At 33.0% G+C, this 18138-nt stretch overlaps 2 protein-coding genes and 1 long non-coding RNA gene across 6 annotated transcripts; 2 read left to right on the top strand and 1 right to left on the bottom strand.

The window, feature by feature from the left end:
* The first annotated feature begins 1957 nt into the window (after positions 1-1957).
* LOC107901406 (neurofilament medium polypeptide) lies at positions 1958-7723 on the top strand. Of its 4 annotated transcripts, none has more exons than XM_041095150.1 (9): positions 1958-2324; positions 2552-2657; positions 4594-4883; positions 5035-5140; positions 5240-5653; positions 5761-5822; positions 5924-6048; positions 6625-6870; positions 7358-7723. In XM_041095150.1, the coding sequence occupies exons 1-9, from the start codon at positions 2197-2199 to the stop codon at positions 7378-7380; spliced, it is 1500 nt and encodes a 499-aa protein (XP_040951084.1). In that variant the 5' UTR covers positions 1958-2196; the 3' UTR covers positions 7381-7723. The 4 variants fall into 4 exon arrangements, with proteins under 4 accessions (XP_040951084.1, XP_040951083.1, XP_040951086.1 ...); XM_041095149.1 differs by having other exon boundaries at positions 1985-2324; positions 5761-5837; XM_041095152.1 differs by lacking the exon at positions 7358-7723 and having other exon boundaries at positions 1985-2324; positions 5761-5837; positions 6606-6662.
* A 498-nt stretch (positions 7724-8221) lies between these two features.
* On the bottom strand, positions 8222-10811 carry LOC107901408 (WAT1-related protein At1g21890). Its single transcript, XM_016827401.2, has 7 exons — positions 10537-10811; positions 10385-10447; positions 10054-10170; positions 9193-9430; positions 8946-9104; positions 8708-8859; positions 8222-8613 (listed from the first exon to the last, which is right to left on the bottom strand). The coding sequence occupies exons 1-7, from the start codon at positions 10731-10733 to the stop codon at positions 8406-8408; spliced, it is 1134 nt and encodes a 377-aa protein (XP_016682890.1). The 5' UTR covers positions 10734-10811; the 3' UTR covers positions 8222-8405.
* A 4257-nt stretch (positions 10812-15068) lies between these two features.
* On the top strand, positions 15069-16849 carry LOC107900318 (uncharacterized). Its single transcript, XR_001684884.2, has 3 exons — positions 15069-15179; positions 15652-15734; positions 16593-16849. It is a non-coding gene; the product is annotated as an uncharacterized lncRNA (long non-coding RNA).
* Positions 16850-18138: the final 1289 nt, after the last annotated feature.

Below are 18138 nucleotides of genomic sequence, written 5' to 3'. Positions count from 1 at the left end.
TTTCCTAAGGAAAACTGAGGTTGGAATCACTTCGTGGACACATTCCCATATAAAAAACTTCAGTTTAGGAGGCAAATTTGCTTTCCATAGCCAGTTCCAATTCATGTCAGCCGAACCGGCAGTGTATCTAAGAGTCCCAACAATTTGGTGGCATGATCTTGTGCGAAGTATTGTAAACTGTAAAGGCTTATAGGACGAAATTGGGACACAATCATCAGGTTAGTGATTTTAGGGATAAATGTGATGAGAGAATCATTAATGCCATCAAGAATCTTACAGGTTTTGATCACATCAATAACCATATCACACACTTTTTCCTTCACCGTTTCCCAACATTTTTGGAAAAAGAAGGGATGAAGTCCATCCGGTCCCGAGGCTTTATAAGGGTTAGAGGAGAAAACTGCTCTATTAATCTCTTCCTCTCTAATAGGTTCATTCGAAGTTCTTCTATCCACACCCGATAACAAGACCCAACCAAAAGTGGTAGACTCAAACAAGGATGAGATTTGCATTTTATTGGTCTTATAAAGATTTTAAAAGAAAGATAATAATGTTACAAATTTTCATTCCCTCCGTCACCCACTCCCCCTTAACATAGTTGATGCCCTCAATTCTATTAAAACTTCTAAGCGTAAGAGTGGTAGTTAACCTTAGAATTCATTACTCAAATATCTTCCTCCCGTTTAAGCACATCTTGATATTCGGACATATGTTGTCCTTGAAGATTAACTAGAAAATCATTAGGGTCAAGTTTAAAAGCTTTCTCAATTTTATTGAATCAGGCTAAAAGTTTCTTCTTTTTTAAGAAGACATTTTCAAAACACGTACAGTTCTAATAATCAAACACTTTATTGAGATTATCAATGATTTGGGGAAGATCATTATTACCAGCATTCCAAGTGGTGTTAAAGGAGAAGACGAAACTTTGGATGATCTAACCACATATTTTGAAATATAAAGAGTTTTTGAGGAGCTCTAAAATGTTTCCCACACAAATTATTATGATTTATTTCTTATTTTTTGTTGTTTCTGATTTGGTTAGTTTGCGCAGAATAAAAATAGGCCTCTATAGAGTTAGTATGACGTAACAGTTCAAGTAGCCGTAAAACTCTTTAACTTTAGTGGGGAGATTGGTCTTCCACCTTTCTTATCTTAACTCGATAAAAGTTTATTAAAGTCAAACTCCACATCAACTAGAATAAGTTATGGTTATGAGCAACACATTTTAAATTATCCCAAAGTAATTTTCTAAAATAATAAATAAGGTTAGTATAGATAGGGAAAAAAAAACTAACGAATACCAGAGCCCCGTACCTTAACAAGAACTTGGATCTCTTGTTCAGTGTTGCAAAGCTCCTCAATCGTGACCGTAGCTGAGTTCCACAGAAGCCGCAAGCCACCCCTCAGCCCAATGGTATTGGTGTCCTTCCAAGAATCAAAAGGAAGCTGATCAGGACATTTCTGAAATCCGAACCTTAGTTTCCGCAATAATCATCACATGGGGCGATGAATAGCAACCGAATCTTTAGCAGTTTGGACAAAACCCCAGCTCCTTGCACCCCTACAGTTCCATCCTACATCTGATTTGTCATGGTTGGGTAATAGCATGGACAACCCCTCTATTCTCATATCCATGTCTCGAAACTATATATAAATATATGTTTTAAAATAACATATAATAAATAATAAAACATATAGTTTGAAGTTAAGTAAATATGACAATATTAAAATAAAAATTAGATTAAATTATGAGTAAAATAAAATTTAAATATATAAATACATTTTATAAACAATACTACGTACACTATAATTATTTATCATGATTATGTCATATATCAAGTTTGCTTGTCATACTAACTTAATTAATAATTTAAATAATTATTAAAAATATAATAAAAATCAAATTAAAAATATTAATAGTATATTAATAAAAACTGATCATGGTCGTAGACAAAATATAGTTAATCCGCCGCTCTTTAATCTGCTGCACATTCTTCAGGCATCAGGATCGAGGATATATAAATTTGAAAAATTTTCACTCGAGAAGTGGCATGCTGGTTTTTTATTGTCCTACACCCGCCCACAGCGTGTGACTTCCTTCTCCCCCCTTTTTTTCATCTTCACCGTGTGTTAAGGTTTAGCAACACTCTCTTCCTCTCTCTAAACACGTATCAGTGAAACCTCCTCCCCTACCAAATGGCAAAGGAGGCGCACGGTAGCCTCGCCTCCGACGCCGACGCCATAGAAGCGACGGCGGAGGATATCGAGTCACGTATTACCACCGCCATGCACTCTCGCGTTGGCCACTTCAAGGAACAAGCCGAGTACACTCATTCTCTCTCTCTCTCTCTCTCTCTCTCTCTCTCTCTCTGGCTGTTTACTTTTTACAGTCTCGAGAACTAGGTTTTCAGTTTCGGATTCATGGTTTGTGAAATTGCCTTTACCGAGTTGAATTCTAAGGATTGTCATACAGGAATGTGTAATTTAGTTTTAAGTGTGAATCGCTTGATAATTTAGTTTAATTTGATTTTTTTGGTTGTTTGTTGGTAAGTTCGTTGACCTTCGAGGGAGTTCGGAGATTGTTAGAGAAAGACTTGGGGTTAGAGACCTTTGCTTTGGATGTTCAGAAGAGATTCGTCAAGCAATGCCTGCTAAAGGTACCTTTTTTTTCTTCTCAATGTTGGGAAGCATCTTAGTCACTATCTCATTTGATAATTATTAATTAACGTGTGCTTTCTTGTTTTATTTTCGTTTTATTTTTTGTTTTCCCTCTATTTTGCTGCTGAATGAAAGCTTAAATGTGTAATTGGATGAAAAAGCATGATTTTGCTTTTATATGAAAGAAGTGTTAGGATTGATGTTTCATTGACTTTAGTTATTTGTCTTCCAGTTGATCATGTTTTTGCTTTCCATATTTCCCTTTTCTTTATAGCAACTGCTAAAGAACAAGAGATAACTTGCAAGAACATGTAGCAGAAACAATTGACTCGTTCCCTTTTCCAGAAAGTAGCAAGTACTGGTAATGCTTGCCCATGATTGGATCTGACCTACTATTGTAATTGGTTTATTATTATTTCCCTTTTCTTTATAGTTTTTCTCTATTGAAGTGGGGATAACATAAATCTAGTGACGACAACGGGGCAGGGCAGGTCGGATTTTTGCCCGCCTGGCTCCAACACGATACTCTACCACCATGCCCCGACCCCGACCTCGAAAATTAATTGTATACCGACCTGACCCAAGCTCTAACTTTTTTATTTGAAATCGTGATTAACTAAATTCAAAAATATTTTAAAAAAAATGCTTGGGATGGCAAAGTAAACAAATATAAATTACATCATAGAAAAAAAATAAGGAACGAAAATGAGATGGAGACTTGGAAAAATAAATTAAAATGAGAGGGGGAAAGAAACTAGTTTGAAATGAGATTAAAGGTGGTAAAATGATGTTGGTAGTGATAAAGTTTAAGGATTTTTTAACCTAATTAATATTTTAAAAAATATAAAGGTAATTTTGTAAATATCTTGGGGCGGGTTGGGGTGGTTTCATGTCAAACCCGACCCGACCATTCTCTAAAGCTAACCTGACCTGACCTGACCCGACCCGAAACCTGATTTCAAGAAAAAATCCCGACCCTATTGGGTCTGATTGGCTCGGGACCCATTGATTTCGGGTTTTTCCTGCTACCCCTACATAAATCACATAGCTGTTATGTGTAAGGCAACCTAGGGCACATCAATATAACAAGGGCCACTCAACATATTTTGAATCAATTTCCAATTAGATGCCTAATCTATAATTTAATATGGTATCATAATAGACACTATCCATGTCCATTGTGCTCTCTGTTTTAGGTTTGTTATACCTAGATTGAGATGTTCAGACCAATATGATAGGCTGTTATGTCTACTCATGAAGTTCATGCCCTGTATAGGTTTGTTGTCCTTGCATGTGAGGGAGAGTATTAAAATGGAGATCGAATACATCTCACATCTGTTAAATTAGGGGCAACCTAGGCACATAAATATAACAGGGGTCTGCTCTACCTATTGCAATTGGTTTAGATTGGATTGCGATTCTAAAATTATCAATTTCCATACAGTAAAAAAATCCAGTTTGCCTATGCATAATACAAAATTTAAAGTTTGATATCCGTTTGTTGTCTGTACTGTTCTTTACTTGATTGTTGATAAAAATTGCTGCAGTTTCGATCCTCTGTTTTATGAAACAATGATATCTGTGGTTTTAATTTTTCTCTCTCTGGACTTTTAGGCCCGTCTTAGAGGGGAAAAAAAAAGATGAACTGACCTACTAGTTTGGAATAGAGCTCTAATTTACTTTTAGTAACATGAACATCAAAAGCCTTGTTGCTGCTGGAACTTTTGGATGTTAACAATGTCATTTAATGAAGGAATGGATGCATCGTGGAATGTCAAGACTTACTGGAAAGGTGTTATTTGACTTTTTTCATTTTCTCATTTCACTTCTTTGTAATAATGTACAAAGAAGGAATGGATGCTTTAGAATGTGAAGACTTACTGGAAATGTGTTATTTTGTTCGCTTGTTTCACTTTTACCTATTCTTTATTACAGTGTTTAGATGGTGCAAATGAGGATGGCTCCAAGAGTTCTTGTGAAACAGTGGAGAAAAATGTAAGTACAACCACTGAAGGAACAGAATCACCCGAAGAACGAGAACCTAAGAAAGAAGTAAAGGAACCTTGCTCTGAAGATGAGGAGAAATTAGATGGCTCTCCAGTTTTGGGCCTTCTGGCTGGACATAAAACTACGAAAGTTAAGAATAAAGAAACTAAAGAAGTTTCTGAGAGTACAATACAGAAAGCTATCAGGAAAAGGGCTTCATATCTTGAAGCTAATTCAGAGTAAGTTGCTAAATTGTTTGATTGGTTGCTGCCATTCTCACTATAATTGCTTGTCCATCATGTTACATCAGGTTGCTTTGTATGCTACCCTTTTTCCAGTTCCTTTGTATACTGAGGTCTAACATTGAACAATTGGTCTTTGATGTTTCAGTAAAGTCACAATGGCTGGACTTCGTCGGCTTTTGGAGGAAGATCTTACACTCGATAAATTTACACTCGATCCGTACAAGAAGTTTATATCTGGAAAATTAGATGAGGTGGGCATATTCTTTTGATGAGAAGTCAATTCAGCTTCCAAAAATATCATTTGCATCATAACTTTCTTATGATTCTTTCTGTTAATTATCACTTATCAGGTATTAAAGTCTCGCGAAGTTTCTGCAGCTGCAAGTGAGGTTAAGAAAAAAAAACTCAATAAAAAATCTCTGATCAAACCTTCTAAAAAGGTCAACAAGAAAATGAATTCTGCTTCATCAGGAAGTGAGAATGATGAGGAGGAAGACGATGAAGTAGAACAAGAGGAAGGGAAAGAGGAAGAGGAAGAGGAAGACGAAGAAGTGAAGCCCAAAAAAAAGATCACTCCTAAAGGGAAGACTAAGAACTCTGCAGGGCTTAAAAAGCGGAAAATACCTAAAATAGAGGCAGAGATGCCTAGCAAGAAGAGAAGCAAACACACAGAATCAAATTCAGATGATAATAGCGATGAAGAAGACAGTGGGAGTGTCTCTGATGATGGTTGCTCTCGATCTTCTGCTGCGAAGGCTGTCAAGGTCTTAATTTTAGTTCATTTTCTTTCCAAAATTTATATTCTGATATGTTAAGCGTCTTTTGATTTGATTTAAATTAAGCATCTTTTAGTCTTATTATTAATATGCAGAGAAAAGAAACTTCTGCTCCAGTACATGGGAAACGTGTGGAACATCTAAAGTCGGTTATCAAGTTATGTGGGATGAGGTTTCACTTTGACCGACTCTTTTATGAACTTTGATTTCCATTGAAGTTGACCATGAGTTTATTCTTATTACTTATTTTATTTACAGTGTTCCTCCCTCAATCTACAAGAGAGTCAAACAGGTGCCTGAGAATAAACGTGAAGCCCAATTAATAAAGGAACTAGAGGATATTCTTTCTAAAGAAGGGTTGTCTGCAAATCCTTCAGAAAAAGGTCAGGATTCTAGCCTGCGGACTACTGTTTTACCATTCATTTATGGAGTTGACCTTGTTTCAGAAAGCTCTTTGTTAGTGATAAAAGTGGGATTAAAGAAGCTCTTTAATGCTTTGAAAATATTTGGGATAGGGAGAAATTTTATTAACTAATTTTGTCATCTCATAGATGCCTTCACCATCCATGAGCAGGGATGATGATAAAACTTTCCATTAACTGAGAATTAATACCTATGTAAGAATAAAGCATGTCCCTTCTTGATCATACTATCTTATCTTTCATGTGGGACAAACTTAGTTTTGCTGGGTTGAAAACTTCTGTCTGTACTAGGAAGGCTTGATGATAGTTACTTCTGATGTATTTGGAAAGTTCAATGATAGGCAGCCATCATATATCTGGATGATTGTTTCTGTTTTAATATTAGGTAGAGAAATCTATAAAATTCACATGGGATTGCAGAGACTTCCATACCCAGTATACTACAAGCTGAATGTATTATGATCCACAACTTCATTATGTTCTACTTAATCTTATCTTTCAATTCTAGTAATGTAGAGGAGTATTTTAAATTCTCAGAAGTCAAGGATGTGAGGAAGAGGAAAGAAAGAGCAAAAGAACTAGAAGGAATTGACACGGGTAATATCATGATAAGTTCACGTAGAAGGCCTACAACCAGTTTTACTCCTCCCCCAAAGCCCAAAATACCAGATGTTAGTAGTGATGATGAAAGTGAAGAAAGTGACGAGGATGATGGTGATGGTGATGATGATGATGAAGACGCTGATGATGATGGCAACAGCCAAAGTGAAGAATCAGATGAAGGTGAGTATAAGGATTTGTTTGCATGTTTGTTACAACAATTTATTGACTATCTTTATGAACTATCAAATATGGGTCACCTTGATTTAGGAAAACATAGTGGTTGTGATTGGTGCATGTGCTCTGGGATCTTATTAGATTCTTTGTCCCCATGGACAGGAGTATGTTAATAGTTCATTAGCGTTCTAATGATCAATAAATTTCACTCTTAGCCAAAGAAGGGATTATATAGCACTTTGTGAACCTATGATTTCAGAATTGGGTATGGGAAGTGTTTGTGATACTTATCAGAAAATCCGTGGAATGCAAAATGGAACCATTAGCTATAAAGTAGTTTTTCTCAGTTCTGATTCTCATTCAAGTATCTCCAAGTGAAACCCAAACATGCTGTAAACAAAGATTTTTGAACTACTTTTAAGTTGGAAAGTTGGTTGCTTGTTCTAAGCTATCGTGTCAGATTTCTTATATGATTGGTGCATATGTTTTGCAGAAGAAGATGAAGACAGTGATTGAATCCATACAAGGTGATTACTGGCCCATCAACTGTTCGATTATGGTTCTGTATTATGTATTTTAAATTTTTATTTCTTACTAAGGTTTTCTTGTTACATAGTTGGTGTGGGAGTCAGTAGTCCTTGATAGAAAAAGGAAATGGCTTTTTAATTTTTTGATTAGGATGTTTGTATTATGAACGAGTACTGTGACTTAGGGTTTTCATTTTAGGCCATAGAATTTTGTTTGTTAATGCTACGTTTGGTTTTAAATGTGGGGAAGGGTTTATTGCCTGATTTAGGCTTATCCCTCCGTTATGAAAAGGAATTTAGGTTGATATATATAATATTTCTTTTTCTTCTTATTAAGATTCTCATCTATGCTCTACACCAGCTTTGTTAAACAAGTCCTAGTAGTTTATCTTACATCTAAATAAAATAGAGAAGTATTGAAAGTTGAAATTGGATAAAGCAAGTGTGGCAAATGTCAAGCATAACCGGTTGCAAATGAATTTAACTCCTTTCTCTTAAAAACTTTACCAACTTGAATCCGAGAGAATATAAGTTCGAACATTAAAAGCGGAATTATTTGACTGGAAGCGTATATATGGTGCAGTTTTTCCTTTTTTTCTTTTTCTTTTTAGTTTTTGTTTAAAATAGAAAAAGGATCAAGATAGGCTGAGATTGTGGGATTAAGTTGAGGAATGCGTGCAGTAGGCTAGACTTACATGAATGAATTCATAGTGAGTTGCTGGGATTATGGGATTGAGTTTGCTGTCTCCATTGGGATGAGTGATTAATTAATCTGGTTTTCAAAAACTAGTACAGTGAAGAAACATTCAAACTAAAAAAACACTTGGGTATTTTAACAGGCTAAAATCCCGTCCATTGTTTATTCTTAAACGAAAACACTCCCATAGTGGGAGAGATCAGGCTGAAACCATTACATACGTACATACATATATATAATATAATATAAATCACTTTACAGCTTAAAAATCTCCACTGCAAAATGCAAATATAAAAAATTACTTGTTACATGTTCTCTCATGCTTCTCCAGTATTCTCAGCTGGGATCTTCAAAATCCTAGCAGCTCCATCGGTACTATCTTCCAAGTTGATTGATTTACCACTGTCCGAGATTGGCAACTGTATGTCTTTACCACCTTCCTCTGTGTTTGAGCTTTTTCGGTCTTTGCTTTTACCCCACAGTACAGTGTAGAGTCCAAAGATTATAAGAACAGTCCCTATTATGCTGTAATTCATACATCGATATTAGAAATCAATAAATTTATTTTAAAGTTATGAAAAAGGAAGATTTGAGGGTGGAAAAATCTTTGTAAGAATACCTTCCTAGGTGTATTTTCTCAGCTAATATCATTGATCCTAAAACTGCAGTGATGATCATACAAAGGGGACTAAAAGCTGTAACAAAAACTGGACCTTGTTCTCTTATCACAACCCCTTGTGCATAATATGCTATTCCTGAACATACCACTCCCTGATTTTCATCACAAAAGTTTTAGAAAAATGTCATGTTGTTAGATGAATGTTAATATATATATATATTGTTTTTTTGGCACTTACGGAGTATACGGCAGCTAACAGGCTTGAATCCCAGCCAATTTTCCAGGCATTCAAGTCTCTTTCCATTGCAAATGAGACTGCTGCACCTCCTATGGTCCCAATAAAGCATATCAAAGCTGTAAGAGATAGCTCTGCTGGGTACATCTTTAATGTGAATGACTGAACTCAAAATTATCCAAAACCCAAGTTAGTAGGAGAATAGTTCATCATGAATATATGTATATTATATGTATATGTAAATGCTGACCTGCAATATGTAAAAGCCTGACCAGCCCCAGCATCTGCCCAGGAGCATTAATGTCCCAACAACCCAATGCTTAGCCTCAGCTACATTGGTTGCAGTTTGATGAGCTCCTCCTCCAAACTTTGTGAAACTGATTGAAGGACCTTTGTACAGTGTCATGATAACTGCACCAGGGACCATGATTGTTGTTCCAATTATCTTGGCTATACTATGGACCTTCTTCAAGTTTACTTTCTCCAACCTAATCCACAAATTCAGTTAATACCAAACAAAACAAAATCCAATATTAGTTTTGGTTATATCCACACATTCGGATATATGTCTTTAAACCCTTTAAGTGAAAACTTTTTTGAAGAATTTAAACATATTATGTCAAATACTTATCTGTATCTAACCCTCAATTCCCCAAAAGAACCTAAATCTCGATTGTATTTTTATGGTTAAGAATTAGATAAATATCATTGAAATTGGTGTAGCATATGAAATAGTAAAGTGCAGAAAGTCCTTTCAAAAAAGTTTGTGATGAATATTCCATAAGATGCATATATGAGAAAGATTGCATAAACCCAAATAACAGGAAGAAATGGAATATATATGATGACGCCAACTTCCAACTTAGGTTTTTTATAGGTTTGGTGTAATGTGGGAGCTTATGTGCTTTTCAATCCTACTTGTGTATTAATACCAACACCAACACGAGGATCTTACTTATAGAATTAAAAAAATTCGTATTAAATAATAATTTTAATTCTAATATGGAAATAATACCTGAATATTCACATTTGCACATGCAACTTATTATTTTATTTTGTGTTGCCCACATTTGCACGCTTATTATAGATGTGAAGGGTAACTGTATAGTACCTGAAAATCAATGCCAATACGAATGTAATTGCAGGAATGACATTAACAGTGGCAGAAGCAAGCGTTGCCGTGGTGTATTTCATCCCCAGATAGTACAGATTTTGGTCTATCACTGGCCTGTTTCATCATCATAACTTATGTAAATGGTTTTTCTTATAGTGTCTTTCATGGACTAAAAGAGACATGCATTTATATATATAAAAATATATATGAAAGTTGATTCTTTCTTCAGGTTTTTAAGAAAAAAAATAATGCTTTCATTTGCATGCAACATGTTTCCACGTTCCATGAAGTGCAAATTTGCATAAAAATGAAATGGTCGGATCATTACTCTAGGAAACCAAGGACCAAGATTCTCAGGAAAATGGGGACAGTGAGCTTAGGCCTTATTTTCCTGCAAAAAAAAAGTAAAATCAGGATTTCAGAGTTAGCCAAAGAGGTTTGAATCCAAAAGGCTGAAGATTGAAAGAGAAGATGGAGGACCTTTCGAGAACTAAAGCAAAGGGTGCAATAACAATGGTGGCAACTAAATGACGATAAACAGCAAGAACATAATGGTTCATCCCATGTTGCAAAGAAACCATGGTGATAACATACATCCCTGCAAACCCAAACTGGAGGGACGTCATTGTCAAGTATGGCTTGGCCTTGTTTAACCCTACTGGCAACTTCATCTCCATTTTGAAATAATTTCTTCTTTCTTTTTTCCTTATCAACTACTGCAACTAGCTGGATTGAAATTGGGATGGTAGCAAATGGAACGAGAGATGGATTTATATAGGATGGTAAAAAGGTGAAGGGGAGGGGTCTCCAATGGGTGACATGTTAAAGATGTCGACTGCTCGAGTTCACAATGGATAGAGAAAAAGAAATACATATCAACATCATGACAAATTTGCTGCTCTAATCCAAATTGATTTTTTTTTTGGGTGATCAAGGTAAGATTAGGTAACCATACAACCATTCAATTGAATAGGATTATATTTAAACAGTAAAACGAAGGACGTATATTAAAAAAATTATGTTTCATCAATATTCTTCGTAATCTTTCTACATTCTTTAACGTTATGATATATGATATACACACACAAATGTAAAACAAATACATAAAATATTCGCACGGGGAGAAGTAATCTATAATTTATATCTATTTATGATCTATAATATATAAACGTATATATGAGTCTGAGTTTATCAATGTAGCTATTGTTGATTATATTATTCTATATTTTTATTATAGAAAATTATTTAGTACACTGCTCTCATGGAGTTTTTAACATTTCACAAGCAGATTGAGAGTTAACAATTGTATTATCTGGTATGGTAAAAAACAACAAATGTGATCACAACTTGCTTGTCGTATTTCTATTATTCATAAGATTTGTTAAATTTATAAATAAGAATTTTAATTTATTAAAATATTTGGTTAAATAAATATAAAATTTATCACATTTATAAATAAGAATTGTGATTCTATTAAAAGACTTTTATTAAGATAAATTTATATAATAATAAATGAAAAAATTTAAATTTTATATTTAAATTTATATTATTATTTTTCTATAAATAAAAAAGTAAAAAGTAAAAATTATAATAGTTTAGTTTTAAATGGAAATTTTAATTATTTATATAATAATTAATTTTATATTTCATATATAAATTTTCATAAACAATACTTTTATATAATCTAATATATTATAATTATATTTAACATTTATTTATTAAAACAAATTTATTAATGTTAAATATAATTATTAAACATAAATAAATACAAAAAAATTTAATCCAAAACTCAAAATTTAAAATTCAAAATTCGAAAATCGAAACCTAAATTCTAACACCCAAAACTCGAAACTCAACATGCAAAAGAAAAATAAAATAACTTAAAATTAATATTTAATTATACTTAAATAAAATAAATAATATTTATTTTTAAATCCTTCAATATATTCTTATTTTACACCGGTGATGATGTTGAACAACTTAAATAATTAATTACAATAATGAAAAACACATTATTTTAAAAAATATATCAATAAAAAAATTAATATATAAAATCATGTGAAATGCATGTCACATTAAAAACTAATTATTTAAAAAGATTTGATTGTGATTGAGCTAACAAGTATTCCTAATTTTTTATTATAAACTTGAAATTTGATTTAATGTAATGTGATATATAATTTTAATTTTGTATAATGCTATCCAAATATATTCTGTAAACTTTTGGGCTAGTTATCGTCTGCCTTTTTCTCCCTCTCACTAATCATTTTTTTTCTCATTCACTCCAGATGTATCTTTATTGTCTTCACAAGTTGTGATGGACAGTTGACGGTGCTTGTTGTTCGCTAAAACTCCATCGACCACCGGTAGTTTTTTTAGGAAAGTGGGTGGCTCTTCATCAGTTTCTGTTTTGAGAGTATTTTAGAATAATAAATGATTTCACTGGTCAAATTGAACCTGTATTGTCTTTAAGTTTTATATATTTTTCGTTTGTTTCTTATTGTTTAATAAGTTTCATTTTTAGAAAATTTTATCTACTCTTGGAGCACATTTTTCAGTCTTATTTATGCATGTAATCTTCCTTTTTGCAAGTGATTTTAGGGATGGTTTTATTGTCGTCCTCTTTAGTTTGGCGAATGCTTGATTCTTTTATTGATTTTTGCTCTTACTTATCGTATGAAGTGCTTGAAATCACTTCAAATATGTTGTGCTTGAGTTGTGATAAGATCAATTATCAACGTGTCATAATGTCCTATTGATACCAAAACTAAAACCTTTATTGTGTTGAAAAGGTTTACCTTTCACCATCTACCACGAGTATTATTTTTTGTCCTGAATGGTATAATTCTATTTATTAAATGAAATAATGAATATATTATGGAAAATAAGTTGCTGCCGTCCTCAAGTGGCAAAGGAATCCTATCCCAGAAAATAGGGAGATTTTTAAATTCCGTACACCCAATAAAATTTTCAAAATTCCAGATTCTGTTATTCACCTGGAAAAAGCTTACTCTACAAAACCATATCTGCTGAAAAAATAAAGCAAAAGGAGTTCTCAAAATTTATTTATTTTTGACTAAGTTAAACATCATCATATATATATATAAATAAAATTCTACAAATAATTATTGGTAATTTGAGGGTAAGTGGGAGTGGTGAAATGGTGATAAGCTTTAGTGGTGCTGAAATGTGGGGTTTGTTGAAGAGTGGGTGTAGGAAGAGTGGCCACCATTCTCCATTCTCCTTATCTAAACTAATTCAACAGTTTTGATTTGCGAAGCTCAAAGATATCCATATCCTAACAGGTTTTCTATAATTTATTCCCACAAATTAGTTCCACTTCCATAACCATTAAAAGAATACAAGAGACGTTTTCTTGCTAAGCCATGGATGTTGACTCCTTTCTTTTTTCTTTTTTACAATATAGGTACAAATGTATATATTTATTCAATATATATAACGTGAGCACATTATAATATGCTACTCTTGAACCTTTGGTCTGCTCATATAGACCGATTTAAAGCAAGTTTCTAAAACTTGGTATGAAAAGCTTTTTAAATTTTTAATTGAAAAAGATTTGGCGGAGACAAAGTAAATACCACATTGTTTATTAAAATTAGAGGCAAATGTATTTTAGTAGTGTAAATTTATGTTGACAATATTATTTTTGATGTTATTAATGAATTATTTTGTCAAGAATCTTTTAAGTTTTTACAATGTGAATTTGAGATGAGTATGGTAGGAGAGCTCAACTTCTTTTTGGCACTACACCAAATCTGGTTTTTAGCGGCGGTTGTAGCAGCGTTTATACAAAAAACGCCGGTAAAAATCGAGCATTAGCGGCGCTTAAAGGAAATCGCCTCAAAAAATAAGCATTAGCGGCGTTTCCAGGAAAAACGCCGCAAAAAATAAAATACAACGGCGTCGTTTAGTGGCCTTCGTGGCCTTAGTGGCGTTTTTGGTCTAGCGCCGCTAATGGTCTGTGTTTTTAGCAAAATACAACGGCATTGTTTAGTGGCCTTCGGTGGCCTTAGTGGCGTTTTTTGTCTAGCGCCGCTAATGGTTCGTGTTTTTAGCAAAATACAACGGCATCGTTTAGTGGCCTTCGGTGGCCTTAGTGGCGTTTTTTGTCTAGCACCGCTAATGGTCTGTGTTTTTAGCGGCGTTTTAAAAAAAAACGCCACAAAAAATAAAATACAACGGCGTCGTTTAGTGGCCTTCGGTGAACTTAGTGGCGTTTTTGGTCTAGCGCCGCTAATGGTCTGTGTTTTTAGCAAAATACAACGGCGTCGTTTAGTGGCCTTCGGTGGCCTTAGTGGCGTTTTTTGTCTTGTGCCGCTAATGGTCTGTGTTTTTAGCGGCGCTTTCAGAAAAAAAAACGCCGCAAAAAATAAAATACAATGGCGTCGTTTAGTGGCCTTCGGTGGCCTTAGTGGCGTTTTTGGTCTAGCGCCGCTAATGGTCTGTGTTTTTAGCGGCGTTTTTAGGAAGAACACCGCAAAAAATAAAATACAACGGCGTCGTTTAGTGGCTACGGTGGCGTTAGTGGCATTTTTGGTCTGGCGCCGCTAATGGTCTGTGTTTTTAGCGGCATTTTTAGGATAAACGCTGCAAAAAATAAAATACAACGGCATCGTTTAGGGGCCTTCTGTAACAGCCCGATTTTGACCCTAATCGGAACAGTGGTTTTGGGACCACAAAATCGAGTCTGAAAAATATTTTAATATTATTTTCTGTGTTAATTATGTGTGAATTTACATATGTGAAAGTTTCGTGAATTAATTTTATGTTTGTGCGCTTAATTTGAAAAAAAATGGCTTAATCGCGTAAAATGAAAATTTGATGGTTAATTAAGAAAGTGCCTAATTGTTGTTGTCTTTATAAGTTTGAGGCCTTATGTTGTAATTTAGCCAATAGTAATAGGTAGTGGATGGCATAATGATGATATGTGATTTATATATATAAAATAAAAGTTAAAATAATAATAAAATAATAATATATGTTATAATAAAACAAAACATTAAAAGCCACCATTTTATGTTCATCTTTCTTCACCGAATGTAGAAAAGAAAAACAAGGTTTGAAAGCTTGAAACATTCGGCCATTTTGAAGCTTAATTCAAGGTTGGTTTTTGTTCGGTTTTTGATAATTTTTACGTTTTTGAGATCATTGCTTTGAATACTTCAAAATCCATATCTTAATTTTGTGAATTGTTGATGATTTTGAGAAATGACATTGATGAATGCTTGAGCTTTGTGATAGTTGATGATGGAATATGAAAGATATGTGAAAGATTAATATGTTTTGTCTTTGAGTTTTTGATGAATTTGAGTAATTAGGGTTTAATTGTAAAAATAAATTTTTGAGGGACTAAAATGTGAAATAAATGAAATATGTGGGCTTGTATGGACACTAGGAATATTCGGCCCTTAAGGAGTGAAGTCAAATTTTGTGTATTTTGTGTTTTGAGCAAAAAGGACTAAATTGTAAAAAGTGTGAAATGTTAGGGGCAAAATTGTAATTTGCCTATTTATGTGTTTTTAGGTTAAATTGAATAGAATGTTGTTTAAATAAACTTAATTTGAATATGCTTAGATCAAGAATTAAAGAAATCGGATTTGGATCGGGGAAATACAAAAGTGGTCGAGTAGCCGATTTAACAGTCGACGACATCCAAGGTAAGTCTATTAGCATATAAATGTTGTTGAATTTGCAAATATATATATGTTATTTGTTGAATTGAATTTTGTGGATATATATGTGTATTGGCCGAATGTGTGATAAGCCAGGAAGTTTTATTTCGTGTTTGATTCGATCGAGATACGTTGTCCGAGAGCCCGTACGAACCTTAGGAATAGATAGGATACATATGTCATGACATAGGATTTCCGATATGTGTTATCGTGTAAGACCACGTCTGGGACGTTGGCATCGACTTGTGTTTACGTGTAAGACCATGTCTAGGACATTGGCATCGTATTTGATTCGTGTAAGACCCTGTCTGGGACAGTGGCATTGATATGTGATTACATGTAAGACCACGTCTGGGACGTTGGCATTGTACGAGTCTTTCGACTATCCGAGTATCCTTTTTAATTCTGAACGGTTCAACGGGCAAAGATAAGTTGTGTACGAATGTATAAATCAGGTTAAGTGACCAGGTATGTGATCGTTGATTACCTATTCGAAAATAAGGTAAGTTGTATACTTGAATTGATGATATGAAGTTATGTGAAATATGAATTATGTGATTGCATATTTGAATATATATGTATTCGGCCTTTGATGTATATGTGCATTGAGGAAAGTGATGATTGGATATATTAATGTTCAATTGATTATTCGGTAAAGAGGGAAGTTATTAAAAATTATATAAGTTTTGATATAAATAAATTGATAAATTGAATTATATGTGAAATTATAATGATTTATTACTAATTGTCCAGCTTAATTTATGTAAATGATTAAATGTTTATTTGCTTATGGCTTACTAAGCTTTAATAGCTTACTGTGTGTAATCGCTTTCAATTTTATAGATTTGGAAGTTGGTTAAGAGCACGGGAATCGTCAGAGAAGTCTATCACACTATCAACTATTTTCGGTATTTTACTAAGTTTGAATTTAAACTTATGGCATGTATAGTCTAGTTAATATGTTTGATTTTTTGGGTATGTAAATATGAGCCATGCAAAAATGGCTCATTTATTTTGTTAAGCATGGTTTTTATACTTTTGATCAAGTGATAGATATGTTGATTTTGGTATTTCAGCTATGGCATATTTATTTATGTGAATTATGTTTGATATGTTTTGTTAAGAAGGTGGTAAATAATTCGGCATAGGTGAGCTTAGTTAAAGCATATAAGTGAAGCGAGTTTGGTATAATATGTTAATCTCTGAATTGGCCATGGTGTATATATATATTATGGTGTTTTAGTCATGTGCTTCGGTAATAAGGTAAACGATATTCAAGCTTAATTAATCTTGGTTATGTGTTATATATATATGATATGTGTGATATGTTTGGTTTTAGTCTTAGTGTTTCGGCTATGGTTTATTTATAAGTAAATATATGTGAATCTTGTTTGATATGCTTTGTTAACGTATTGTTATGTAATTTAGTAATTAAGTGAACCCGGAAATGGCATATTTGACTTATGATTTAATGGCTAAATCTTGTACAAATTATGAGGTTATTTATGGATGTCAATTTGTTATGAAATAAATTAGGAATGTGGAGTATTTAATAATGGTACGATTTGCTCATGCAAGTGGACTTAATATTCGATTTTATTTTGTAAAATGATATGAATTGTATGGATTTTTTTTTTGATATGGCTAAAATGGTGTATTCATATGCCCAAACTTGTAATTGGCCTTTTAAATGATATATATAAATGATTTCAAGGTAGATTTAAAATTTATGAATAAGATACATACAAATTCGGGTAATGATAGTTAAGTGAGCAATACAAGTTTGAATTTAGCTTTTATAAATTTATTGGATTAGTCGATTAAATGATAAGTTGATTTGTATTGAGCGTATATAGTTTATGATTGAATGATTTCATTGAAATGGTCATATGTGTATAATATAATGACATCAAAGGTATGTACGACCATAATATAATGTTACTAATGTTGTAAATGTGATTGGACATTAAGTTGTATACATATTGGTTTCATTATGTACATATACAGAAGTTATGAAATGCAATGTTTGATATTTAAATAGTGAAATTATGTACGGACATATTTTCTATATATGAAAAGTGAAGATATATGCTTGAATATGATTTAATTATGAAAATGTAATTAATACGATGGATTTAGGGAAATCGAATATTGAAAGTATTATATAATTTAACATGACTCTGATGTATACAAGTTTGGTTCGAATTTGTTAATTATAGAATATGTTTGATTGAGCTTTGATGTATGTTTAAATTGAATTAGTTTGAATTTTGAAATGTGTTTATTTGTGATACATGCTTAGTAAGGTATGATTGATTTGAATTGTAATTATCATTTTATATATTTGAATTTAAAATAAGTAAATTGAGGATATTCAAGTTGATAATTA

This window comes from Gossypium hirsutum, chromosome D06 (genome assembly GCF_007990345.1).
Source record: "Gossypium hirsutum isolate 1008001.06 chromosome D06, Gossypium_hirsutum_v2.1, whole genome shotgun sequence".
In the NCBI taxonomy this organism is placed as follows: Eukaryota; Viridiplantae; Streptophyta; class Magnoliopsida; order Malvales; family Malvaceae; genus Gossypium; species Gossypium hirsutum.
Note: the sequence above shows the minus strand (reverse complement) of the source record. Positions and strands in the feature narration are given on the sequence as shown.

Excerpts from the sequence above, each read along its gene's own strand:
- LOC107901406 (XM_041095149.1), top strand. The coding sequence starts at position 2,197 with ATGGCAAAGGAGGCGCACGGTAGCCTCGCCTCCGACGCCGACGCCATA. Across the intron at positions 5,654-5,760 it reads CTGCTGCGAAGGCTGTCAAG|AGAAAAGAAACTTCTGCTCC; the intron begins GTCTTAATTTTA and ends ATTAATATGCAG. Across the intron at positions 6,049-6,624 it reads TGCAAATCCTTCAGAAAAAG|AAGTCAAGGATGTGAGGAAG; the intron begins GTCAGGATTCTA and ends TTAAATTCTCAG.
- LOC107901408 (XM_016827401.2), bottom strand. The coding sequence starts at position 10,733 with ATGGAGATGAAGTTGCCAGTAGGGTTAAACAAGGCCAAGCCATACTTG. Across the intron at positions 10,171-10,384 it reads TTGGTCCTTGGTTTCCTAGA|GCCAGTGATAGACCAAAATC; the intron begins GTAATGATCCGA and ends ATGATGAAACAG. Across the intron at positions 8,614-8,707 it reads GAGAAAATACACCTAGGAAG|CATAATAGGGACTGTTCTTA; the intron begins GTATTCTTACAA and ends TATGAATTACAG.